Genomic DNA, 21,434 nt, shown 5'->3' on the forward strand with positions numbered 1-21,434 from the left:
CTCACAGACAAGCTTTTCTCCTAGGTGACTCCAAGCGCTGTCAGGCTGTCTAGATCAGCTGTTACAGTGACCTAGTTCTTTGGGAGGACAGAGGCTCAGGGCAGGTCCAGAACATCTATCCATACAGCATGTTCCACAAAGTCACTGACCTGGCAGAGGTCTAGGCTTCCAAGGTCTGGCACTTAGCCTTGACACCACAGACCCTGGAGCCCCAGGACAGGAAGGAGGGGAGAAAAAGCCAGAGGGCAAAGATGCAAGAACCTCATAAGAGTCCTGGGACTGTCTGTCTGCCTAGGGGGTCATTGGATCTTTGAGGGGGATGTCTTCAAACTCAGCCTCTGCTAGCACAGTGTCAGTGGAAGGAGTCCAGGAACCAGGCCCACACCAGACCACTTTACACTCTACTTCCATGAGCCTTTTGTTCCAGAATCCTGGGTGCTTTCAGATGCCTTCCTTCCTGCCTGCCCTTAGTAGATTTCAGAGTAGCAAGACTTACCAGTTCACACTTACTGTTAATCTCATGACTCCTAATGTTCTTAGCAAGGGTTCTATAATGCTGCAGTATTGACCTTTGACCCTGAGGTGTTAGGCAGTAAACACCTGCCTAAGGTCCTGTGGTTATTGCCCCTCCCTTGCCAGCCCCAAGGGTATCCCTGCCCTGTGTCCCTCTGCTGGCTGCTGGCTCACTGGCTCACTGGCTCTAAGTCCTCCTCACCTGTTTGGTTGGAGAACAAGCCACACAAAGCAGCAGTGAAGTTGGTTTTAGCCCATACTCCAGCACAGGTGTGTCCCATGGCCACAGCAGCGTGCAGAGTGTGTGTAGTTTCACAGTAGCACCAGGTGGCATGCTTTCCCACTCCTGCCAGAAACACACAAGAGTTAACGGAGGGCTGCTGTCAGATTTAAACGGCACGTTGCGTGGCCCACAAATTTTAAATGTAAGTCTTGAAGCCTCCTGACAAATTAAGAAACAAAACCCTCAACCCAGAACAAACCGTACTTGCAGAACATTGCAGGCCACCTTTCTGGGGCCACTGTTTCTCAGATCCATTCCCCCAGGTATCCCACACGATCACCAAAATTAGGTTTTCCTTTTTTAAGACTTGCGCAAGCAGAATGAAAATACACCTGCCTGGGGATGGGGAGGCGGCTTCCGTGGCTGTGGAGCTTGCCTGGGGATGGAGAGGCGGCTTCCGTGGCTGTGGAGCTTGCCTGGGGATGGAGAGGTGGCTTTCATGGCTGTGGAGCTTGCCTGGGGATGGAGAGGTGGCTTTCATGGCTGTGGAGCTTGCCTGGGGATGGAGAGGCGGCTTCCGTGGCTGTGGAGCTTGCTGTGCGGGTTTGAGGACCAGAGGACCAGAGATTGAGCCTCCAAACCCACACAAAACCCAAGTAGGCATAGTGGGCCCACACTTGAGAGGCAGAGACAGGAAAGCCCTGGTCAAGGTAGCTAAGTAGATAGACTAGAATTGGTAGCTCTGGGTTCAGTGGGAGACCCAGCCTCAACAATTAAAAATGGAGCACAAAGAAGACATGAGAGTGGCGTAGGGCTTCCATGCATGAGCACATGTGCACATGCACATGCCTGCACCATGCACACAGTGACCAAGATGCATTTACGTAAACACGTGTGCTCTTGCACTGTCTTTTGCTGTGTCCTAGGTCTATGAGCTCTCGTTCATTTTGTTCTCTCCACCCGGTTGCAGTCTTCCACCGTCTACCTTTATCTTCTCTCTTACTGGTTGTCTGTTGCTGTATGAAGTTTTTGGGAATGCTAAATAAGGCTGCCAGATGGACTGTGGGTGGATGAGGAAGCCACAGCAGGCCTGGGAGTTTCAGCTGGAAAAGCCTCCCTGAGTTTGTAGAAATGCCTCTTGGCACATGGATAGCAGACTCCCATGTGCTCTCCCCAGCCTGGAATAAGGTAGCTTGGTATAAACCAGCTCTCAAGTTGTGTGAAAGGTGAAGGTTTGCTATTATGGGTCCTGGAAGTCCAGTGAGATGGTGTAGTGCAGCTGATTTAGGACGACCCATTCTCAAAACTGCCAGTGCACTTTGCAGGTTCTTCAAGCGGGCCTGTGTTTGCTTGGTGTAAGCTCAGTGGCGGTGTGCCAGTTAACATGTCTTTGGCTTCAGGTAACAAACACACACACACACCCTCCAATTGGTTGCACAGTGGAGTTTATTTTCTCATGTGGATGCTGTGGCAATAAGTGTCTTCCAAGTGACAGGCGGAAGGTACTTATCCCAGTCTTTCTCTCACGTGAGGTGCTGTGGTGCTGTCATGGCATGGACTTCAAGGTGGAAAGAAAGAGGAAAGGCAGTAGAAGTGTGCATCCCTCCAGGCCTCTGTTTACGTCAGGTTGGCCAAGCCTGTGTCTTAGGTCATTGAAAAGGGTTGGGTTGGGGCAGAATGGGAAGCCACACAGCCTGGTAACCTGAGTTCCAGCGCCAGGGTCTGACTCTGAAGGCTGTGCACTGTAGCACATACACGGCACTCACACACGGACACACAATCACAGTGAATAAGGAGGCCCACCAAGCCTGAAGCTCTGAGTTCCATCCCCAGGACACCATGGTAGAAGACAGATCCAGTCCATGGCAAATTGACCTCTGATTATGGCCAGTGTATGGGCTCACACACATAAGTAAACCTAAGTTAAAACTTTAATAACTTAAAAGTTATTTTGTAAAAGGTGGGGAAGGGCTGCTGGAGAGATGGCTCAGCTGTTTTTCTGGAGGACTGCGGTCAATTACCAGCACCCACATGGTAGCTCAGACCTTCAGTAACTCCGGTCTCAGAGGATCTGACTCCTCCTTCTGGCCTCTGCAGTTGCCAGGCATGCATGTAGTAAGTACCCAGACATCCATGCAGGCAAAGCAGTCACATACATAAAACAGAAATACAAGGTTTCAAGAGACTGGTGCGTAGGGGCAGGTATTGGGTTGCCCAGCTGACAGCATCTCTCACCACAGCGAAGTCTGTGCAGCAGGAGGGAGGTGTTTTCCCTTAGCTTTACAAATGTGAAGGTGATTTTAACTGCTTGGGTGATACCTGACAAACAGAGTGGCTCCTTCTCGAATGGATGAAACCAGACCGTGTGCCTTCCATAGGTCTCTGGCATTTTCACTGTGTCTAAACCTGTTGGGTTTCTAACTGTGAAAATGGATCGTGAGTGGCCCTCCTGACCTGCATGTTCCATTCCACATTGTTCCGCAGGGCATTCAGTTCCTAATTGAGAACGACCTGCTGCAGAGCTCCCCAGAGGATGTCGCCCAGTTTCTGTACAAAGGAGAGGGCCTGAACAAGACCGTCATTGGAGACTACCTGGGTGAGAGGTAAGCTGAGGAGGCCCTCAAGCCCCTGAGCTGCGAGCTGTAGGATAGAGGCACTGACCCCAGGTTGCTGGGGGCCGAGTGAGGACAGGGATGGGGACACCGGGCATTTGGGATCATACGGCACCGAATGTTAAAGTGGACCAAAGCCCTACTTAGGAGGCATAGGGGTGAACTTGATGATCTGGACAGATACGCAGCAGATGCACACAGAGCAGGAGTGGGTGGCTGAGAGTCAGGTATGTCTATGTCCCATTGGAACTATTCTCTGTCACTGGTGGCATTCCCTCCTGGCCCTCAAAAGAATGTGTGCTGTCTGCAGGTTGGCCCACAAGTATCCCAGCCTTTTCATGGGTCTCTCCCCTGTCACTTGAGGTGACTTTCTCACCTCAGCTAAAGGTCCGTCTGCTGGTGGTTTTAGTTTGTTTGTCTTTGTTGCTTTTTGAGATCAGGTCCTGCTGTGTATGTAGCCTAGCCTGGCCTCATGCTTAGATCTATCTTCTTCCCTCTGCCTCTAAGGGCTGGGATTACTGGGGATCACCAGTCCCTGAAGGGCCGTCTGCTGTGCTTAGCTGAGGCTAGGTGGGAAGACGGTGGCAGCAGGTGCCCACTCTCAATGTTGGGGGTGTTTAAAGCCTAACATTGCCTAGTCAGGGCAGGTCTGCTTCTAGTTTATTACTAAAAATACTTGATCTAAAGTAGAACAGCTCATTCAGGGAGGTCAGCTGACACCCATAGCAGACATTGATGAGCCAAAAGCTACAAACAAGTATCTTATGCTTATAGAAACGAACTTTCAAAACAAATTAGCACATTAGACTTAACAGTAAGTGAAGATTATGTACCAAATGCCCGCACAGCCTCTAGTGACATGGCCTCAAGTTTCTTTGTGTTCAGTCGCTCACTTCCTTGCTGGCTCCTGGCTTTCCTGGCCCTGGGCAGTTAGTTCAGTCACGTCAGTCACGTCAGTCAAGTCAGTCACAGAGCTTTGGCGATGCTTAGTGTGCATGAGGCCCTGCATTCATCCTGAGCAACAGCAACAGCAGCACACACACACACACACACACACACCGAGTAATTCAGGGCCAGCCATGTAGATCATTAGTTCGAGTGCTTGTATAACATACAAGTCCTGGGCAGCACTGCGTAAGCTGGTCATGGTGGCACATACTTTCGAGTAAACAGACACCTCAGTTAACATAGCAAAGGCAGGGGTTTCCCTCAGCACGACAGACAGTGCACATGTCAGGCCTGAAGTGAGAGGGGACAGGAAGTCTGCCTGCCCTCTCACTCTTGCTCCTCAGTGCGGCGCTGCTGCTGCTGATACTGGCCAGGTCACATAGTCAACAGTGAGAAAAATGCATGTTGGAGAGGTAGAAGTGGACTGTTTGCAGGTGACAAGATCCGTGTGTATAGAGAATCCTACAGAAAGCGAGCAGAGGCAGTTCGGGACCCTGCCTCAGAAAGTAAAGCAAAAAGTGGTTGAGACATTAGCCTCTGGCCTCCACACATATGTAGCTAAGCACACGTGTGTACTAACATACTTGCAAGCAAGCACGTACACACACCTTACATATATACACACGATGTCCTGGTGTTCTGTTGCTGTGATACACTCAGAGCAGAAGCAACTTGGGCAGGAAAGAATGTCTGTGGCACACACATCTCTGCCTGGGCGCCAGGGAGGCCAGCAGAGCAGGCACTTGAGCAGGACTCGGAGGAGCAGCAGCAGCAGCGTTTGCTCTGCCTGCTCGCAGCCTCGTGCTCAGCTGGCTGCTGTCTTTCTTTTTACTTTTTATTGATCCTTCGAGAGTTGCACACCATGCACCCCAGCCCCCACTCATCTCCCCATCCCCTCGCACCCACTCTCTGCCCTTGCAACCTCCTCCCCTGCCTAAATGAAAAAAAGCCACACAAACAGAAGTAAACAAAACAAAGCCTAGAAAGCAGTGTGTCACAGTGTGTCCCATAGTAGATTCCTCTGTCCACACATCTTACCTTACGAATGTTAAATGCAGTGAGCCATTGTTTGGGTTTGTGGCCTCTGGCTTCTGTAATGTCATCAATAGTTGGCTTCCCACTAGGACTCCTGGTTATCCTGTTGTTGCCTTGTGTCATGGAGATTCTGCAGCTTTGGATTAGCAGGTCTAGCCCTTTTACGTGCCCCAACAGTTCACAGATGATACAGACTTGGGGGTGAGCCAACTCAAAAGCCCTGGAAATGGACCTGGTTGGTAACTGGGCTGGGCAGCCTACTAGCTCTCCCTTTTCCACACCACCAGGGCAAGCTCTCCAGCATCGCTCCAGGTAGGCCATCCAATGCCACCATCAAAGGAGGCAGGGTCGGCTCTCCAGCCCTCACATCCTCAGGGTTGGCTCACCTGCACTCACACTGCCAAACCAGATCCACTTGCCTAGGGACAGTACTACCCACAGTGGACAACCATTAGTCAAGAGAATCTCTCACAGACATGGCTACAGACCAGCCTGATAGATAGTGTTCTTAGATTGAGGTTCCCCTTCCCCAGTAACTGCAGCTTTTGTGAAGCTGACAATAAACCTAGGCAGGACACATACCAGACTGTGAACAAGCGAGCTCAGCATGGTTGCTGGGGTCAAGCTCCATGTACCACAGTCGGTCCTGTTTCTGTACAGTCAGTCTCACCTCAGCAAACAGAAGGGAGGTCTGTAGCATTAAAAAGACCAGGAGTGAATTTAGCAGAAGACGTGCAGACAGCCTGCAACCTGAAAGGATTCAGGCAGTGCAGAGATCTGAGTGGGTGGGAGTCCAGCCCACAGTGATGGGTTGGGAAGGAGCCTTGCTGCACTCAGCAGCCTCACCATGATGGTAGATCCCATTACTCTTACCAAAATCCCATTTGGCTTCTACACATAACTCCACAAGCTAATTATAAAATTCAACATGGAAGATTTTAGGGATCAAAATAGCCACAGTGTTGAAAAAGAACAAAGTTCAAAATACCACTTTTTGGTTACAGAATAAAATAAAAATTATACTAATCAATAAAGTGCAATACTGACGTAAAGACAGACGTGTGACTGTGGGGCTGGAAAGCTGGCTCAGCAGGCAAGAGCAGGAGCTCGGCTGAGGCCCTAAGTTGTATTTGCGACTCCCACATCTAGTGGCTCCCGGGGCCTGGTGTCCTCTTCTGACCTCTGCTGTACTTGAACACACCTGTTCATCCCCCTCCCCATCGGTCACATACAACTAACATAAGGATAAAAATGGTCCAGAAGCCGGGCAGTGGTGGTGCACGCCTTTAATCCCAGCTCTTGGGAGGCAGAGGCAGGCGGATTTCTGAGTTCCAGGCCAACCTGGTCTACAAAGTGAGTTCCAGGACAGCCAGGGCTACACAGAGAAACCCTGTCTCGAAGAACCCGAAAGAGAGAGAGGTGGGGCAGCTCCCCCGAAGAGCAGCATTTGAAAATCATACTTGATGACTGATAGGACACAGCTGGAGATATGAAGACGTCTGGTAGTCTGACCTGCCTCAGTCCTACCCTAATACTGTAGGATGGGAGCCTCTCCCACCATTCCCTGAGGCTCTGGAAGCTGCTGTGGTTACAGGCTTTGTCCTTAGCTGTGGCCTTAGAGTGGCTGCCACTGTGGTCCTTCCACACTGAGCAGCAGTGGGGCATGCATGTCTGGACACTCACCTGGCCCAAGTGTGCCTCACACAAAGCCACTTTGCCAGTTCAGTGGGTCATCTGACATGTGTGTTGCAAGACTGGGGCCTTAAGCCAGCCTCTGTGATCTGCAGGAATAGGTCTTGCTTGCCTCCTGGGAAGGTCTCATCATGCCCCCTTCTGGGGACACAGGTTAAGGAACCATCAAGGGCCCTGGAGATAACAGTACCACGCTTCTCCACCAGAGCTTTGTTTCCGGGTTCCCTTCTTTTAACTTGAAACCTCCACCTGGGTGGGAGGTGTCCAACGGGCGGCAGCACTATATTGTGGTTAGTGCCTAAGATCTGTCTAGTGTTTGTGTGGTACAGACTAGCTTTTCTGCCAGGTCTGCTCTAACCCCTGTGTCCCTTGAGGTTGTAGGTATTTGACCCTCATGGTGAATTCCAGTCCTGAGACAGGGCAGGTGCCCTCTGGCATTGTGCTGCTAGTGGGGATGTCTTTAGAGCACGTGTGAGCACGCCTGCGGCGGGACTTGAGCTAAGATCCAGTGAAACACACAGATACTTCAGTTTTCTTTCTATTTAAATGTTAAAAGCCTTTTATTGCATCTTCATGTTTAACTTTTAGAAACTGGTGTGGTTTGTGCTGGTAATCCCAGAACTCATAAGGCTGAGGCAGGAGGATTACAATGCATTCTCTGGGTTACATAGAGTTTCATGCTAGTCCAGGTTACAGATGAGACCTGATCTCACCCCCTCCAAAATCAAATCCCCCTACTATGCCGTCCTTTCCCCTAGACTTTCCTGGTCGCTGCAGTTGATGCTTTATCGCCTGGGTGTTGCTTCTTTTTCCTTATGCTCAAAAACCCCATTTATGAAGCAGAGGTTATCATAGGGAGGTTCCAGGATGTAGATAGATTCCTGGGCCTCACAACTTGTCATAGGTAGAGCTGGCCTGAAGATGAATTGAGGCTTTATGGTGGACTCCTTTCCATCTCCTGTCTGTTAGGAAACACTCAGCAGAGAGCCTTTCAGCGTCCTTGGCACTGACCCTGAAAATGGGGAGCCTGGGTTCTGGGAGCCTGTAATCTCAGCCCGTGGGAGGTGGAGGCAGGAGAACCCTGAGTTCCAGGCCTTCCTTCTCCAGTCTAGTGAGAGACTCTCTCTCAAAAGAGCAAAACAAGTAACAACCCTGAAGACAAGTTCACAGTGCAGACATGGCTGCCTGCTGTCAGCTGTAAGCCCTGCCATGATAAGCGTTCTCCCCAGAGGACTGGGATGTGATGTGCTCTCCCTGTGTGCTCTTTCCTAGGGATGACTTTAATATCAAAGTTCTTCAGGCTTTTGTTGAGCTGCATGAGTTTGCTGATCTCAACCTTGTCCAGGCCTTAAGGTGAGTGCTTGCCTCCCAGCATGAGTAGACAGATGGGCAGGCTGGGGTAGCAGGAGCCATTGAATGGACTCCCCATTAGTCCTTTAGTTCTGGCTGCTCAGCCTCAGGGCCCTCTCCTGTGTGACACTTAGCAGCCCTAGGCAGAAAGCGGACTCACTCAGGGGCAGATTGCATGCTTGCCTCGCTATGGACACTGCTTCGGCCCCTTCTCAGTCTCTTTGCTGTCCTTCAGTCTGAGGACCCTGCACTTGCTGTTGCCGTGCCTGTTGCTCTAACATAAGGCTCTGATTATGCCTTAAGGAAGGACTTGTTTTGGTTCACAGTTTGAGGGTGCAGTCTGTCACGATGGGGAAGGCATAGCAGCTGCTTAAGGTATACATATAGACAAGAAAAGATGTTGACAGGTTTGCAGAAAGGAATCTGAGGTCAGGTGCTCTCCCTATGGCTTTATTTGGAGAGTTACGGGCTCCCAGCTACGGTACAGCCTTGAAGCAGCAGAACCGCTGTGTAGAGATGGCATGCTGGGTTCCAAAAGGCAGAGAGACAGATCCTCCTGCTCTAAGGATAGAGCGCTTTCTTGCTCTTGCAGGTTTTGTGGAGGTGGGAGATGGGAGGGATCAGTCCTGGACCAGGGATGGTACCATCCACATTCAGATCGGGCTCTCCTCATTGAAACCTTTCTGGGAACACCATCCTCGATAGCCCTCGATAGCATGTCTCCATGGTGATTCTGTATCCAGTCAATCAAGTTGACAGTGGAGGTTAACCATCACAGCATGTGTGTGCTTTGCTTCCTGTGCGATGTTTGGTGCAGCCTCAGTGTCTCCTTGGCCTCTTGTCACTAGAGTTGGCCTCAGGCCCCAAGCATGCAAAGGAGGATGTGTACCATCAGATGTCACCCTGTGGCTTCTGACTTGTAAGGGAAGGAGGATGGCCCTCAGCATTCAGCTTTTCTAGTGAACATAGCATGTTCTTCAGATGCCCAGTCAAGCCGCTGGGTCTTCAGTCTTGTGCAGTTGGTGTCTTGTTCTGTGGAGGCATGGCATTTGGACTGTGACATCACCCGGGTGTACCAGCTGGTATAGGAAGAGGAAACAGGACTGTCCTGGTGGGGTCACCGCCTGCTGCAAGCTAAGCACACATAGCTGGTCTTGTCTGCTGTATCTTCATACCTCTCCTCCTGCCTCAGGGTTGTTTACGCAGCCTTACTTCAGCCACAGACTGAAGAGTTGGCAGCCTTTGGCTGTAGCCCTTGGAACCCTGCTCAGCAGCTCAGCATGGGCTTAAAGCTTCCTGTCAGAAACCCATACATGAGTGCTGAGGACCCGGGTCACTGATTTTAGGTTCTGTTGGCTCAGACCTTGTCTTAGTTAGGGTTTACTGCTGTGACCAAGGCAAGTCTTATAAGGACAACATTTAATTGGGGCTGGCTTACAGCTTCAGAGGTCTGGTCCATTATCACCAAGGCGGGAGCATGGCAGTATCCGGGCAGACATGGTGTAGGAGGAGCCGAGAGTTCTGCATCTTCATCTGAAGACTGCTAGAAAACTGGCTTCCAGGCAGCTAGGAAGGAGACCTTAAAGCCCACTCCCACAGTGACGCACCTACTCCAACAAGGCTACACCTCCTAATAGTGCCATCCCTAGGGGCGTGGGAGGTGGCAGGCATTGCTAATGCCTGTTCCATTGTTGAGAGAAACTACCTCCTGTGGGGATAAAGTGTGAGGCTGAATAAGAACTTGTCAGACTAGTGGAGTGAAGGGGGCTCTCCTCAGAAACCAGGATGGAGCAAGCACCAGGAACCAGGAGACAGGCCCTGCTTTGGTGGATGCTGCTGCCCTGTAGTCTGAAGAACTGCTACAGGGCGGGGGGAGGGGGCAGAGATGTACCACCAGCTTCCGGGGGTGAGGGGCAGGGAGAGCATGTTGGTGGCACTTTGCTGACTGTATAGAGTAGAGTGGGAAGTATCAGAGATGGGCCTGGCTCCACCGGCTGCCTTGAAAGTAGGAACAGGACATCAGCATGGCGTGCTTGTAGCTGTTCTTTGGGTACTTGATGGCTCTTCTTTCTTCATCCTTCTCTATCCCTTCCCACCCTTTCTACCACTACCACTAGATAGGAGAGAACCAGGACAGCAAGGGAAGGAGTGAGGCCTCGGGGTAAAGTCAGGGGCAGAGAGATGGTGATGTTGTCATTGGATCACTTCCTGTTTGATCTTCACTGTGAGGACGTCACCTAGTTTCCGTTTCCTTCTCTTCCTCCTCTCCCTCCTCTTCCTTTTCCTCTTCCTCCTCCTTTTCTTTGTGTACAAGTAATTAACAAACCCTGACCAACACCAACCAACAACCCACCGTGCCTCTTGGGGCCCTAGCATTGATATACATTCCAAAATGTCCCCAAAATTCCAAATGTCACACAACCACAGAAGCTATCTGTAGTTGGCAAAATCATGCCCCTGCCACCAGAATACGAGGCCAATCATAGCTGCTGAGGCCAACCTATTGCGGCCCCACACCCCACACCCCACATCTGAGATTAAAAGGAAAGCATTCCTATTTCTGTGTTTGGTAAAGAAACCAGAATTCTCACTAAAGATGCCTTGAGCCAGGCTCTGGCTGAGTGAGGACTGATTGTGGCAGGAGTCCCTCTGCAGTGGAGCAGAGGGCAGTGGCAAGGAGGAGGGAGTGGTGGCCCTGCCCAGAGGAAACCAGCCTATCTCACCAGCGCAGGTGGGAGGAGGAGCCCAGAGGGACACGGCTCCTTCTCCCTGGTATCACTGTAGTAGCTATGTCTTTAGACCCACATCAGTCCAGGAGGTTTCTCCAGCCTGTGGGTCTGACATGCCTTCTCATCTTCATTCTTAGCCATGGTTGCGAGCTATTCCTGAGCACTGGGTATGAGCCTCGCTGGCCAGGGAGACCTTAAAGGGCAGGACAGCCATATCTTCTCCACAGTACTTAAGGCAGACAGGTGGGAAGTGCTGGTGGGTGCCGTGCAGACTGAGAAAGTGAGGCAAGAAGGAGTTGGAGACATCGAGCAGGGACTACCGTGTCACATAGGGTGTCCAGTGGAGACCTTACTGGGAAAGGGACTTATGAGGACAGCAGTGTCTCTGAGCTTGGCCTGGTCCTTAGAATCAGGAATGGTACCACACACCATGGCTGTGGCCTGGAAGGTGTGGGTGGGCACTGGCTATTGACTGACCTTGCCTTGTGGTGAAAGGTTCTGAGAGGGCAGGACCCTTTATCCTGTCAGAACTGTGACAGCTGTGCCCCTACAGGCCCTGGTGACCATCTGGTACATGGATGAGATGGGGACATGAGAGGCAATGTGTTGAGATCCCGGACAGGTTTAAGGCATCTGCAGCAGATCTGGAAGAATTGATCATAGTTACACAAAAGGGGGCAGTTGCAGTCTTCAGTTGTTGGACGAGAGGACACTAGCTGCCCTCATGGGAGTTCTCACTGATGGCTGAGCAGGCCAGGCTCTTCTGTGGTGTGGGGCAGGAACTGCTGGGACCCTGGCCAGATCTGTCCTCCAAGGGCCCCTCAGTGAGGCATCCCGTCTTTGTAGGCAGTTCCTATGGAGCTTCAGACTTCCTGGAGAGGCGCAGAAGATCGACCGCATGATGGAGGCCTTCGCATCCCGATACTGCCTGTGTAACCCTGGGGTCTTCCAGTCCACAGGTCAGCAGCCCCTGTGCCCCACCATCGCTCCCCGTCAACCCTGCTGCCTCTGTAGGGAACCATCCCTCCAAGTGGGCAGGCCATCCTGCCAGGGAGGCAGCTCGGCAGCACTTCAGGGCCCTCCCTGTCTGTGGCTGTTGCAGATACATGCTACGTGCTCTCCTTTGCCATCATCATGCTCAACACCAGCTTGCACAACCACAACGTGCGCGACAAGCCCACCGCTGAGCGCTTCATCACCATGAACCGAGGCATCAACGAGGGTGGGGACCTTCCTGAGGAGCTGCTGAGGGTGAGTCCGCAGGCAGCGGCTTCCCTGCCCTGCGTGTGTCTGTCCTCGGTTCCTTTCTCTTGCTGGGATCAAATACGGACAACTGCAGCTTTAAGGGAGGAGGCTTTATTCAGCTTACAAAGCCTAGGTTTACATACAGGCCATCACTGGGGAAGTCAGGGCAGGTACTGCGTCAGAGGAGGGGGAGGTGTACACAGAGCATGCTCACCTTAAGCTCGCTCGCTCGCTCTCTATACTGTGGGACCCAGACAAGGGGACCAGTACTGGCCACAGTGAGGCTGCCTCTTTCCTCCTCACAGGCAGCCTGATGTAGACAGTCCCTCACTAACAAGTCTTTCTCAGGCGATTCCAGATTGTGTCTTGCTGACAGTTAAGACGAGCCAGCATGGCCACCGTCCTTGCTGCCTTTCCTGGGGTTTCTCTACTGTGTGTGTGCAGGAAGGGAGGGCTCTGTGTTGGGTTTTTCCCTCAGTTGTTCCTCTCCTGTATTGTTACTATTATCACTATTGTTTGTAGTGGATGTGTGCACGTGCTGTGTGTGAGGTGGTGGCCTTTGGAAGTCAGAGAACTATACTTGGGGTTGGCTCTCTCCCTCCATGTGTGCGTGAGCTGTGCAGATGGAACTGGGTTGCCAGGCTGTGTACCCAGTGCCTGTACCTGCTGGGCCTGTGCCAACCTCCAGGTATTTGTTGTTATTGTTTTTGGAGACGGGGTCTCTCACAGGCTGGTGAGTCCCAAGGATCCCCCTGTGTCTGTCTCTGAGATGACAGGAACAGATACTAGGTTCTTACACTCACAGAGGCATCGTGCTGGGGACTCAGAATAAGAATCTTGCTGACCAGCGAGCACCTCACCAGCTGAGCCATCTCCTGGCCTCGAAAGTTATTTTTCATTTTCAAATACTCTCAACCCAGTGAGAATCAGTCATGCTGGTTTGTTGATTTCAAAGGTGTCTTCCAAGCACCTGGTCTTCCAAGTGTCTCCTTAAGCACCTGGTCTCTCGGGCCGCATGGGGACTCTGTGCAGGAGGGAGAAAGGATGGTTGCTTCCCAGTACAGTCCCTGACTGGCTGTTGCCCTCCCTTACAGAACTTGTATGAAAGTATCAAGAATGAGCCGTTTAAGATCCCAGAAGACGACGGCAATGACCTGACACACACATTCTTCAACCCAGACCGAGAAGGCTGGCTGCTGAAGCTGGGTGAGTGAGCCTGGCGGGGGGACCTGCACTGCGCCCCTGCCCACAGCAGCACCTCCGGGGCTCCTTGCCCTGAAGCCCCCAGCTACAAGGCAGAAAGATTAAAAAGGAAAAGTGCAGTCAAGCCAGAGCCCACTCTGGGCAGCCACACCCCCAGCACCGGTGGCTCTGTCCCTGAGCTGTGGCCTTCCAGAATGGGTCATGCTCGCAGCATCCACTGCACGGCCCATCCCAGAAAGCTACTGAGTTAGTGTCCACATGGATCCAGGCAGTCCTCTGCCTGAGAAGCAAGCAAGTGCCTTTCTCTCCAGAGCCTGTGTGCTTTCCCGTGCTTTGGCGTGGCTGTGATTCTGACGAGTGGTTTAAATGTGCCTTCTTGTTGTTTTCCTTCTGCCTGTGGCTCCCACCTTTCTGTTCTGTGACGGGCTGTCCCTGCTTGTCCTGCGTTAGGAGGTAGGTACCCAGTGGCTTCCTCCCCTCCCCAGCGGCTCATTCTCTCCCCCACGTTGGTCTGTGTGAAGCTCTGGTCTGTGGTTGCCATTCATCTGATCCATTTGGCTTTGGACTCGGCTGGGGCAGCATCATGCAGGCATAGTGTGTGTGACACCCACCCACCAGCAGCAGGACCCAGAGCACCTGGGACGGAAGCGCATGGGGAGGCTTGTGGGAGTAAGCTTGCCTCTGTCTTCAGGGCCCTGTGGCAGGGAGGAAGCTGGAAACCAGCCTGTCCTTACAGTGTCACCCCCCACACCCCAACCCCACTCACCAACAGTGCTTGTGCCTGGACAGGGGCTTCCCTAGGAAAGTTAATCACTCCTGCATATGGAGCAGTTGAGACTTTTAGGGTTCATTTGACTCTGGGGGGATGAAGTGTCACTGCAGATTGACAGTAAAGCCTGTGACACGTGACAGCACCCTGTTCAGGTAATGTCATTGCTCTGTAGCAAGAAAGACATGAGGGATATAGAATTCTGAGGGTATTTTTTAAAAGATCAAAGGAGGATGGGGTGTGACGTCAGGGACAACTGCTGTAGCCTACTGGGTCGGCCCTGAGCCCTGCTGTCTCAGAAACTTTGCTTGCTGCTCCTCTTTGCTTCTCCCTGGGTCAGCGTTTAGAAATGTTCTCAATGTTGGCTTTAAACCTATGACAGTACCCTTGAACTTGGCCATTTGAGAGACTTAGATGCACGCACTACAGGCCTCAGGTGTGCTGTGCGTGTGGACCTGCAGCAGAGAAAAGAGGAATGCTTGCGAGGCTCCACAGCCCACTAGGAGGGAGCCCTTGAGGATGGTGGCACAAACAGCTCCTGTGCTAGGAAGAGGCCAGTCCCTAAGATGACAAATGAATGACACAAGCTGTAGGATGGCTCATGGTTTGCAGCCTAGTTTCTAGTTGGACTTTTAAACAGGCCATGAAGTCGGTGTGCAGAGTTGGGCTGGGCTGGGCTGGGCTGGGCTAGGCCTCCACACAGTACAGCCAGATGCAGGGACCCAAGCTCTCCCTCGCTCACACCAGCAGCCGCTGTGTTTACGCTACTCTAGGGATAGTCTGAAGCCAGAGCCATGGCTACATGAGGTGTAGATGGCACCCCAGCATGAGGCACGGAGAGCTTGCACTGGCCTCTCCCCAGTGCCTGATGCCCTGGGTCTCCCTCAGTTGTGTGGGGCACATAGCTAGCATTTGCTGCAGCCGGCTGATCCTGGAAAAGTGTCCGGAGGGACACTAGATGATCTGCTGGAAGCCTCTGCATTCTTGGAGCTGTGTACAGTGTTGGATTTTGAGCATTCAAGTAAAAAAACATTGGATGTAGATGAAGCTGAATTATCATGGAGGAAAAGGTGTGTGTAGGCATGTACATGTCAGTGTGTTGTGTGTGTGCAGCCATGCGTGTCCACTTACACATGCTTGCTAACACCCGTGAAAGTGAAAGCATGCAAACATGGAAGGGTTTGGAGCACAGCTCCTCTGCACAGGGCTGGCTGCAGGACGGTTAGCAGAGAGCGTCCCAACGGTTTGTAACAGAGTCTGCTGTGACTTGGAGTTTGGGGACTGCCCAACCCCTTCTAGACTTGCATCTGAGCTGAATGGTAGCCCTGCTGGGCAGCCTGGAACCCAGCTGGTGCTGCTCAGTGTAGGAACCTACTGGCCAGGCTCCAGCAATTGCCTGGCGGTGAGAACAGTGGAGCTATCCAGGGTATTGAACCAAGGCCCTTCATCTTCACAGATTGCCCGCTAGGCAGCTGTGGGCCCACGGCTTGGCAGGCCAGGTAGCTTGAGGTTGAGCGGAGCACAGACAGGCCTGACAGCCAGGTGTTTTCAAAAGTCTTGTCAAAGCAGAAGCTGTCAGTGGAAGTAATCTTGACTGACAGTACTCAGTATGTCAGGGCAGAAGGTGGAAGGATTCTTTTCCGCAGTAAAGAGCGGGGTACAGCTAGCATGGGAGAGGAGCAGGTGTGTGCCAGCGGCTGCTGCCACCAAGACCAGAGCAGCTTTGCCAAGGAGGAGCCCGAGACTGGAGAGGGAAATTAGGCGTTTTAATTTCCAAGTGCTTTGGCTATTGTTGGGAAGGTGGCCTGCCCAGGGCTGGAGGCAGCAATGTAGCTAGGATGACCACGCAGTAGGAGTCCCCAGGGGGAGAAGAAGCAGCAGACTAGTGTCTGAGTTGTGAGTTTGCTGTCACCTGATTCTGTCACAGCCTTGGCCTGGAAGAGCAGCTGAGAGAAGCTAGTTTGGCTAGATCTTGGCATGCCTCTCTCTGCTTCTCACTGGAGGAGTTAGGGCCATGAGGGACAGAACTGAGCTTTTTCTGGGCCCCTTCATGGGATGGGGCTTCCCATAAGTCCCTAGAGTACAATAGAGTGAGACAGGTCCTGACTTGGGGCAGGACTCTAGAGAGGAAGCTGTAGCGTGGGGAGCAGGAGTTCAGGACAGGCCCCAGGAAGGATGGTGTGAGAGACTGAGGAAGAGGAGGAGGGTGTGTGGTAGCTTGGGGCTGGCCTGACATCCCTCTGTGCTCTACAGACCCCTCCCTACCTTCCAGACTCTCCACTCTGTCAGGGTAAAGTTCCCTCCCCTATTCCTACTGTCTGCTGTATGTCTCTAGCCACACGCTGGGCACCTTCTGTGCCTCCCACAGCCTACCCACACTTGCAGCCCCTTGCATGCCTGCAGAGTTTAGGAGGCTCCAGATGCAGCCCCAGGCTCTTAGCACCCCACCTCTTAGCACCTAGAGAAAGCCAAGCCAAGGCCTCTGTGAGCACTGTCAGTTCCATGAGCCTCTGGGGCAAGGAGGGCCCGCTTGCCCTCACCCCGTGGAACACTTGACTTTGTCAGCACCAGCAGTTTCCCCTTCGTGTTTTCAAACTTCTTGTCAAGAGCAGAAGCTGTCAGTAGAAATAATTGTAACTGAGAGTACTGAATGTGTCAGGGAAGAAGGCAGAAAAAAGGGTTTTTCTATAGTAAAGAGCAGGTACAGATAGCGCTCTGTGTGTGTGTGTGTGTGTGTGTGTGTGTGTGTGTGTGTGTGTTAGTTACAGATAACCCTGTGTGTTATAGATAACTCTGTGTGTGTGTGTGTGTGTGTATGTGTGTGTGTTAGTTACAGATAACCCTGTGTTACAGATAACTCTGTGTGTGTGTGTGTGTGTGTGTGTTAGTTACAGATAACCCTGTGTGTTATAGATAACTCTGTCTGTGTGTGTGTGTGTGTGTGTGTGTGTGTGTAGCTCCAGATCTTGTTAAAAGATTAATTCAATCTAATAATTCCCTGGGCCAAGAGTAATTGACTTTGATGGATCCCAGGGCTGCTCAGAGTCCCAGTAATGCGATAACAACCCTGACGTAACAGGATTAAGCCTGGACAGACCTGTGTGAGGCGGCACTGACTTCATCGTGTTCATTTCATGGGGGAAATATTGCACCCATCCATTACAACTAACTTTTCCAGGAAGCAGATTTGAAATCAGTGTGTAACCTAGGGTGACCCTGGGTGGCCATGGAGAGAGAGTTCCTGCGTGGGCCCTGGGTGGGGGTGCATGGGGGCCCCAGCCCTGCACCCAGCCATCCTGAATGGTCAGGCCTCATGGCTTGCCCTTGACTTATAACTATGGTCATATGGGAAGCTTGAAAAGGAAGGAAGCCCAGCTATGAGCTTGGCTCCTGTGGCCTTTGATCAAGGCAGTGATATGGGGTAGGGGATTCTGGGCCCCACTCTGGGCCCTGGGGATCCAGCTGCCAGGACACCTGCCTCACAGGGCTCTTCTGCTCCTAGGGGGTCGTGTGAAGACCTGGAAACGGCGCTGGTTCATCCTCACAGATAACTGCCTCTACTACTTTGAGTACACCACGGTAAGTGAGGCCGCACACCCTCCGAAGTCCTGGCATTCTCGTGTCTGTCAGGCCTTGCCTCACATGCCTCTCTCTTAGGACAAGGAGCCCAGGGGGATCATTCCCCTGGAGAACCTCAGCATCAGGGAGGTGGAGGACCCCCGGAAGCCGGTATGTGCTGCCCTGTGCCTGCGGCCTTCCTTCCACCCCCACCCAACCCCCATGCCCCTGACACTCACCCCCTTCTCTCTGTCAGAACTGCTTTGAGCTGTATAACCCCAGTCACAAAGGTCAAGTCATCAAGGCCTGCAAGACGGAGGCCGATGGCCGTGTGGTAGAGGGCAACCACGTTGTGTACCGGATCTCTGCCCCCAGCCCGGAGGAGAAGGAGGAGTGGATGAAGTCCATCAAGTGAGTGGGCACAGCCAGGCTGCTCAGTTGTGTGTGGACACACGTGTGCATGTCGAGTGTGTGGACATGCGTGTGCATGTCAGGAGTGTGTGGACACGTGTATGCATGTCGGATGCCTTTACTCAGTGTGTCAGCAACTGAGCAGGCCAGCCTGGGTAGCTCACCCTGACCCTGCTGCTTGGGAAGCTGTGGGTGAGGCGGGCAGCCAGGTCTTCTCTCAGCTCCAGCCCAATTCACTTCGTTTCCTCCCCAGAGCGAGCATCAGTAGGGACCCGTTCTATGACATGTTGGCCACCAGGAAGAGGAGGATTGCCAATAAGAAATAGGTACATGTCAGGATCCAGACTCCAGCAGCAGGACCAGGGGCGACGTGCTGCCCATGGGTCCTCCAGAACAGCAAGCCAAGGCCTGAGCCCTCAAGCTTGTGCTCTGGGACATTGGTCAGCTGTGAGTGTCTCCTTCCTGCCACCATCCTGGCATTAACCTTTGGGGACCCTTGTCCACAACAGCACCTGGTGATACAGCCTCCAGATCTGCACAGCCCACATGGGACTCCTGTTCTGGAGCCAGAGCCTCATCCACACCATGCCACACCTGCTCTTTGGGGCAACACTAGATGTTCTAGAAGTCGCTGTTTTATATCAAAATGGGAAAGGAAAACCTACCACTTTTTTATTCAGAATTTTTCTCAGATATATAGGATTATAGCTTTTATATGCCTTTTTATATTCTGAAAATTATAATGAAAGATACTTAATTTCTAACAGTAGTATTTTTAGAATGGCAGCTATAAATTTAACTCCTGGACACAAGTATATACTGTGCACTGAAAACAGTCTATATATGCAGCCCCCATGCACTTGGGGCCAGAGCAGCTGGGGCGCAGTCATCCTGACAGTGTCGGCTGAGTGAAGAGGCATTGGGGTGAGCGTGGAGACCAGTGTGCCCCTCACATGCTTCTCTAAGATGAATCAGTAAGGTACAGCTATGGCCGGGGTATTTATCCTGCCAGTGCCAAGGCCTGCAGATGGAGTTCCTTCTCTGGAAAACAGGCCACTTATGTGCAGAGCCTCCTCCTGTCTGACCTTCATGCAGGACAGTTTCATGTGGTCCGACTGCACATGGCTCAGGACTTTGGTACTTTTGTTGTTGCTTGCTGTTTCAAACTTGGTTAAGTGCTGACACATAGTTTGATGTAGTAAGCAAGCAGAAGCAGCCAGAAGTAATCCACCTGTTCTCTGTTAGTGCCATGTTTTCCAACATTTGACAGCCTTTTGAGGAGGGGAAAAACTGAGGATGGCACTGAGGGACACCTGTGACATCCAGACCCCTAAGGCGCATGCCTTCAGGGCATATGTGCTTGGGCTGAGACTGGGTAAGATGAGAGGGCCCACTCTTGGCTTATTTGGAAAATGGTCTTCCCTGCACACCCACCTGGAGCTTGTGTTCTGAGAGCCCTTGAAAACCGCCAACCAAATGCCCTTACAGGAGACTTTCAGTGAGCTGTCTTAAGGCTTTTTGCCTGACCTTGGTGGTAGCTGCCATCTAAGATGGCACAGAGGGATGTGCAGGCCAGAGCTCCCTTGCTCGTGCACCAGACTGATCACTTTTTGGTTTATTCCCAAGCTTCTAGGCTTTGCTTTTACTGATACCTCAAATCTGAAACCCTTGCATTTGAGCTGCCTGGCTGGTGTGTATGCAGCCTGGCTTCCAGTCTTCCATGATCCCTATCCCCTATTCCCCACCCCAGACCTGAATTTACTGCTGGTGGGGCACCTGTAGGGAGGTGGGAACTGGCAGCATTTCTTCAATCAGGACCATGGTGAGCCGGTCGGATGTTCAACCCAGGTGAGGCCCTGGGCAACAGAGCTCTGTGGGATATTGAGGTCAGGACGTTAAGCATGAGGCTACCTAATGTTGTCTTTGATGCCATAGTCATCTTTGAGGGGACCTTGCCTGATGGCTGTTGGTGCTAAGAATCCTAAGTTACTGGCTCTTGGAGTATCCACATGGAGTCACTTAACTCAGGTTATGTTGTGACAGTGTTAACCCCAAGGGCATCTGCCACTCCCAGAGCTTGTAAAGGCTCAGGCACTCCTGCCCTTCACCCTTTGTCTGCACTCGTCAGTGAAGCATTAAAGCCCTACTCTGGCCAAAGACAGTTCCCTGTCCTGCTGGGCCCTGGGCATCATTTCTGGGTTTCAGAAGACTTGATGTGGTACTGCAGTGTAACGGAACCGTCTGGGGATGTGACTTACTGTGCTTCCTGTCATTCTGAGTTCAGAGCTACAGGTGTGCTTTGCTGACAAGTTAGGTCGTTACAGACCAGAAACCATGTTGTGATTTCTTTTTATCTTAGAAAACATTTCTATTTACAATAAATAGTTACTATGTAAATAATGTACATATGTATTAATTTCTTCAGTGTTATACAATGTACATACTCCTACAACCTGCATGAAGAAATATCCTATTAATGTTGATATCAGAATTTCTGGCTATTTTATTGCAAAGCAAACAGCTAGTAAAATGGAGGGCCTTATGGCTGTCAGAACTATTGCAAATACTGTGTTCCCTAAATAAAAACATACTGCTAAAACCAAAACTGCCTAAGACTCAATTCTTTAAAACAGACATGGCTATGAGCTTGTGGAGAACAGAGTAAAACTGAGACGGTTGTTTAATTTGCTGCCATTTATATACTATATAAATCTTACATGCCGTATATATACAGTGGGGCAAGTGCTTTTTTAATCTTAAAAAAACAAAGATCAACTTTAGACATCTCTGAACAACACAAACTGTATAAACCATACAGATTATTCAGATACACACTGTATTAAATACAGTCTTCTCCCCACTCCCATCTCCTGATGCAGGACCAGTGAATTATAAGTGTCACAGTTTTATAGCATATCCATATTAAAAATAAAATCACAGTATGATTTTTGTCTGTAACTAGAAACTTGAAGGGATCAAGCTGACGACTCAGACTTCAATATCATATTGTCGAGACGAGACACAGTATAAAAAGTGTTAGGTAAAAAAAACATACTGTAGGCTTTACAAATAATGTCTGGATTATACATTCATAATGCAAATACTCATCATAACTGGTAAATTGATTGGAATAGTTCCACAAAGTT

General features: G+C 51.3%; 1 protein-coding gene across 4 annotated transcripts in view; it reads left to right on the top strand.

Moving 5' to 3' along the window:
• Nucleotides 1-20,906, top strand: part of Cyth3 (cytohesin 3) — a 95,540-nt gene extending 74,634 nt beyond the window's left edge. For all 4 annotated transcript variants that reach the window (XM_085837413.1, XM_085837414.1, XM_021163221.3 and 1 more), the window contains exons 5-13: nucleotides 3,221-3,339; nucleotides 8,296-8,376; nucleotides 11,949-12,061; nucleotides 12,205-12,353; nucleotides 13,442-13,553; nucleotides 17,822-17,898; nucleotides 17,977-18,048; nucleotides 18,134-18,288; nucleotides 18,542-20,906. In XM_085837413.1, coding sequence (XP_085693539.1) covers nucleotides 3,221-3,339; nucleotides 8,296-8,376; nucleotides 11,949-12,061; nucleotides 12,205-12,353; nucleotides 13,442-13,553; nucleotides 17,822-17,898; nucleotides 17,977-18,048; nucleotides 18,134-18,288; nucleotides 18,542-18,614 — 951 coding nt within the window. In that variant the 3' untranslated portion in view covers nucleotides 18,615-20,906. The remainder of the gene's footprint in view (nucleotides 1-3,220; nucleotides 3,340-8,295; nucleotides 8,377-11,948; nucleotides 12,062-12,204; nucleotides 12,354-13,441; nucleotides 13,554-17,821; nucleotides 17,899-17,976; nucleotides 18,049-18,133; nucleotides 18,289-18,541) is intronic.
• The last annotated feature ends 528 nt before the right edge of the window (nucleotides 20,907-21,434 follow it).

This window comes from Mus caroli, unplaced genomic scaffold (assembly GCF_978045245.1).
Source record: "Mus caroli unplaced genomic scaffold, Mus_caroli_1 scaffold_4, whole genome shotgun sequence".
Lineage (NCBI taxonomy): Eukaryota > Metazoa > Chordata > Mammalia > Rodentia > Muridae > Mus > Mus caroli.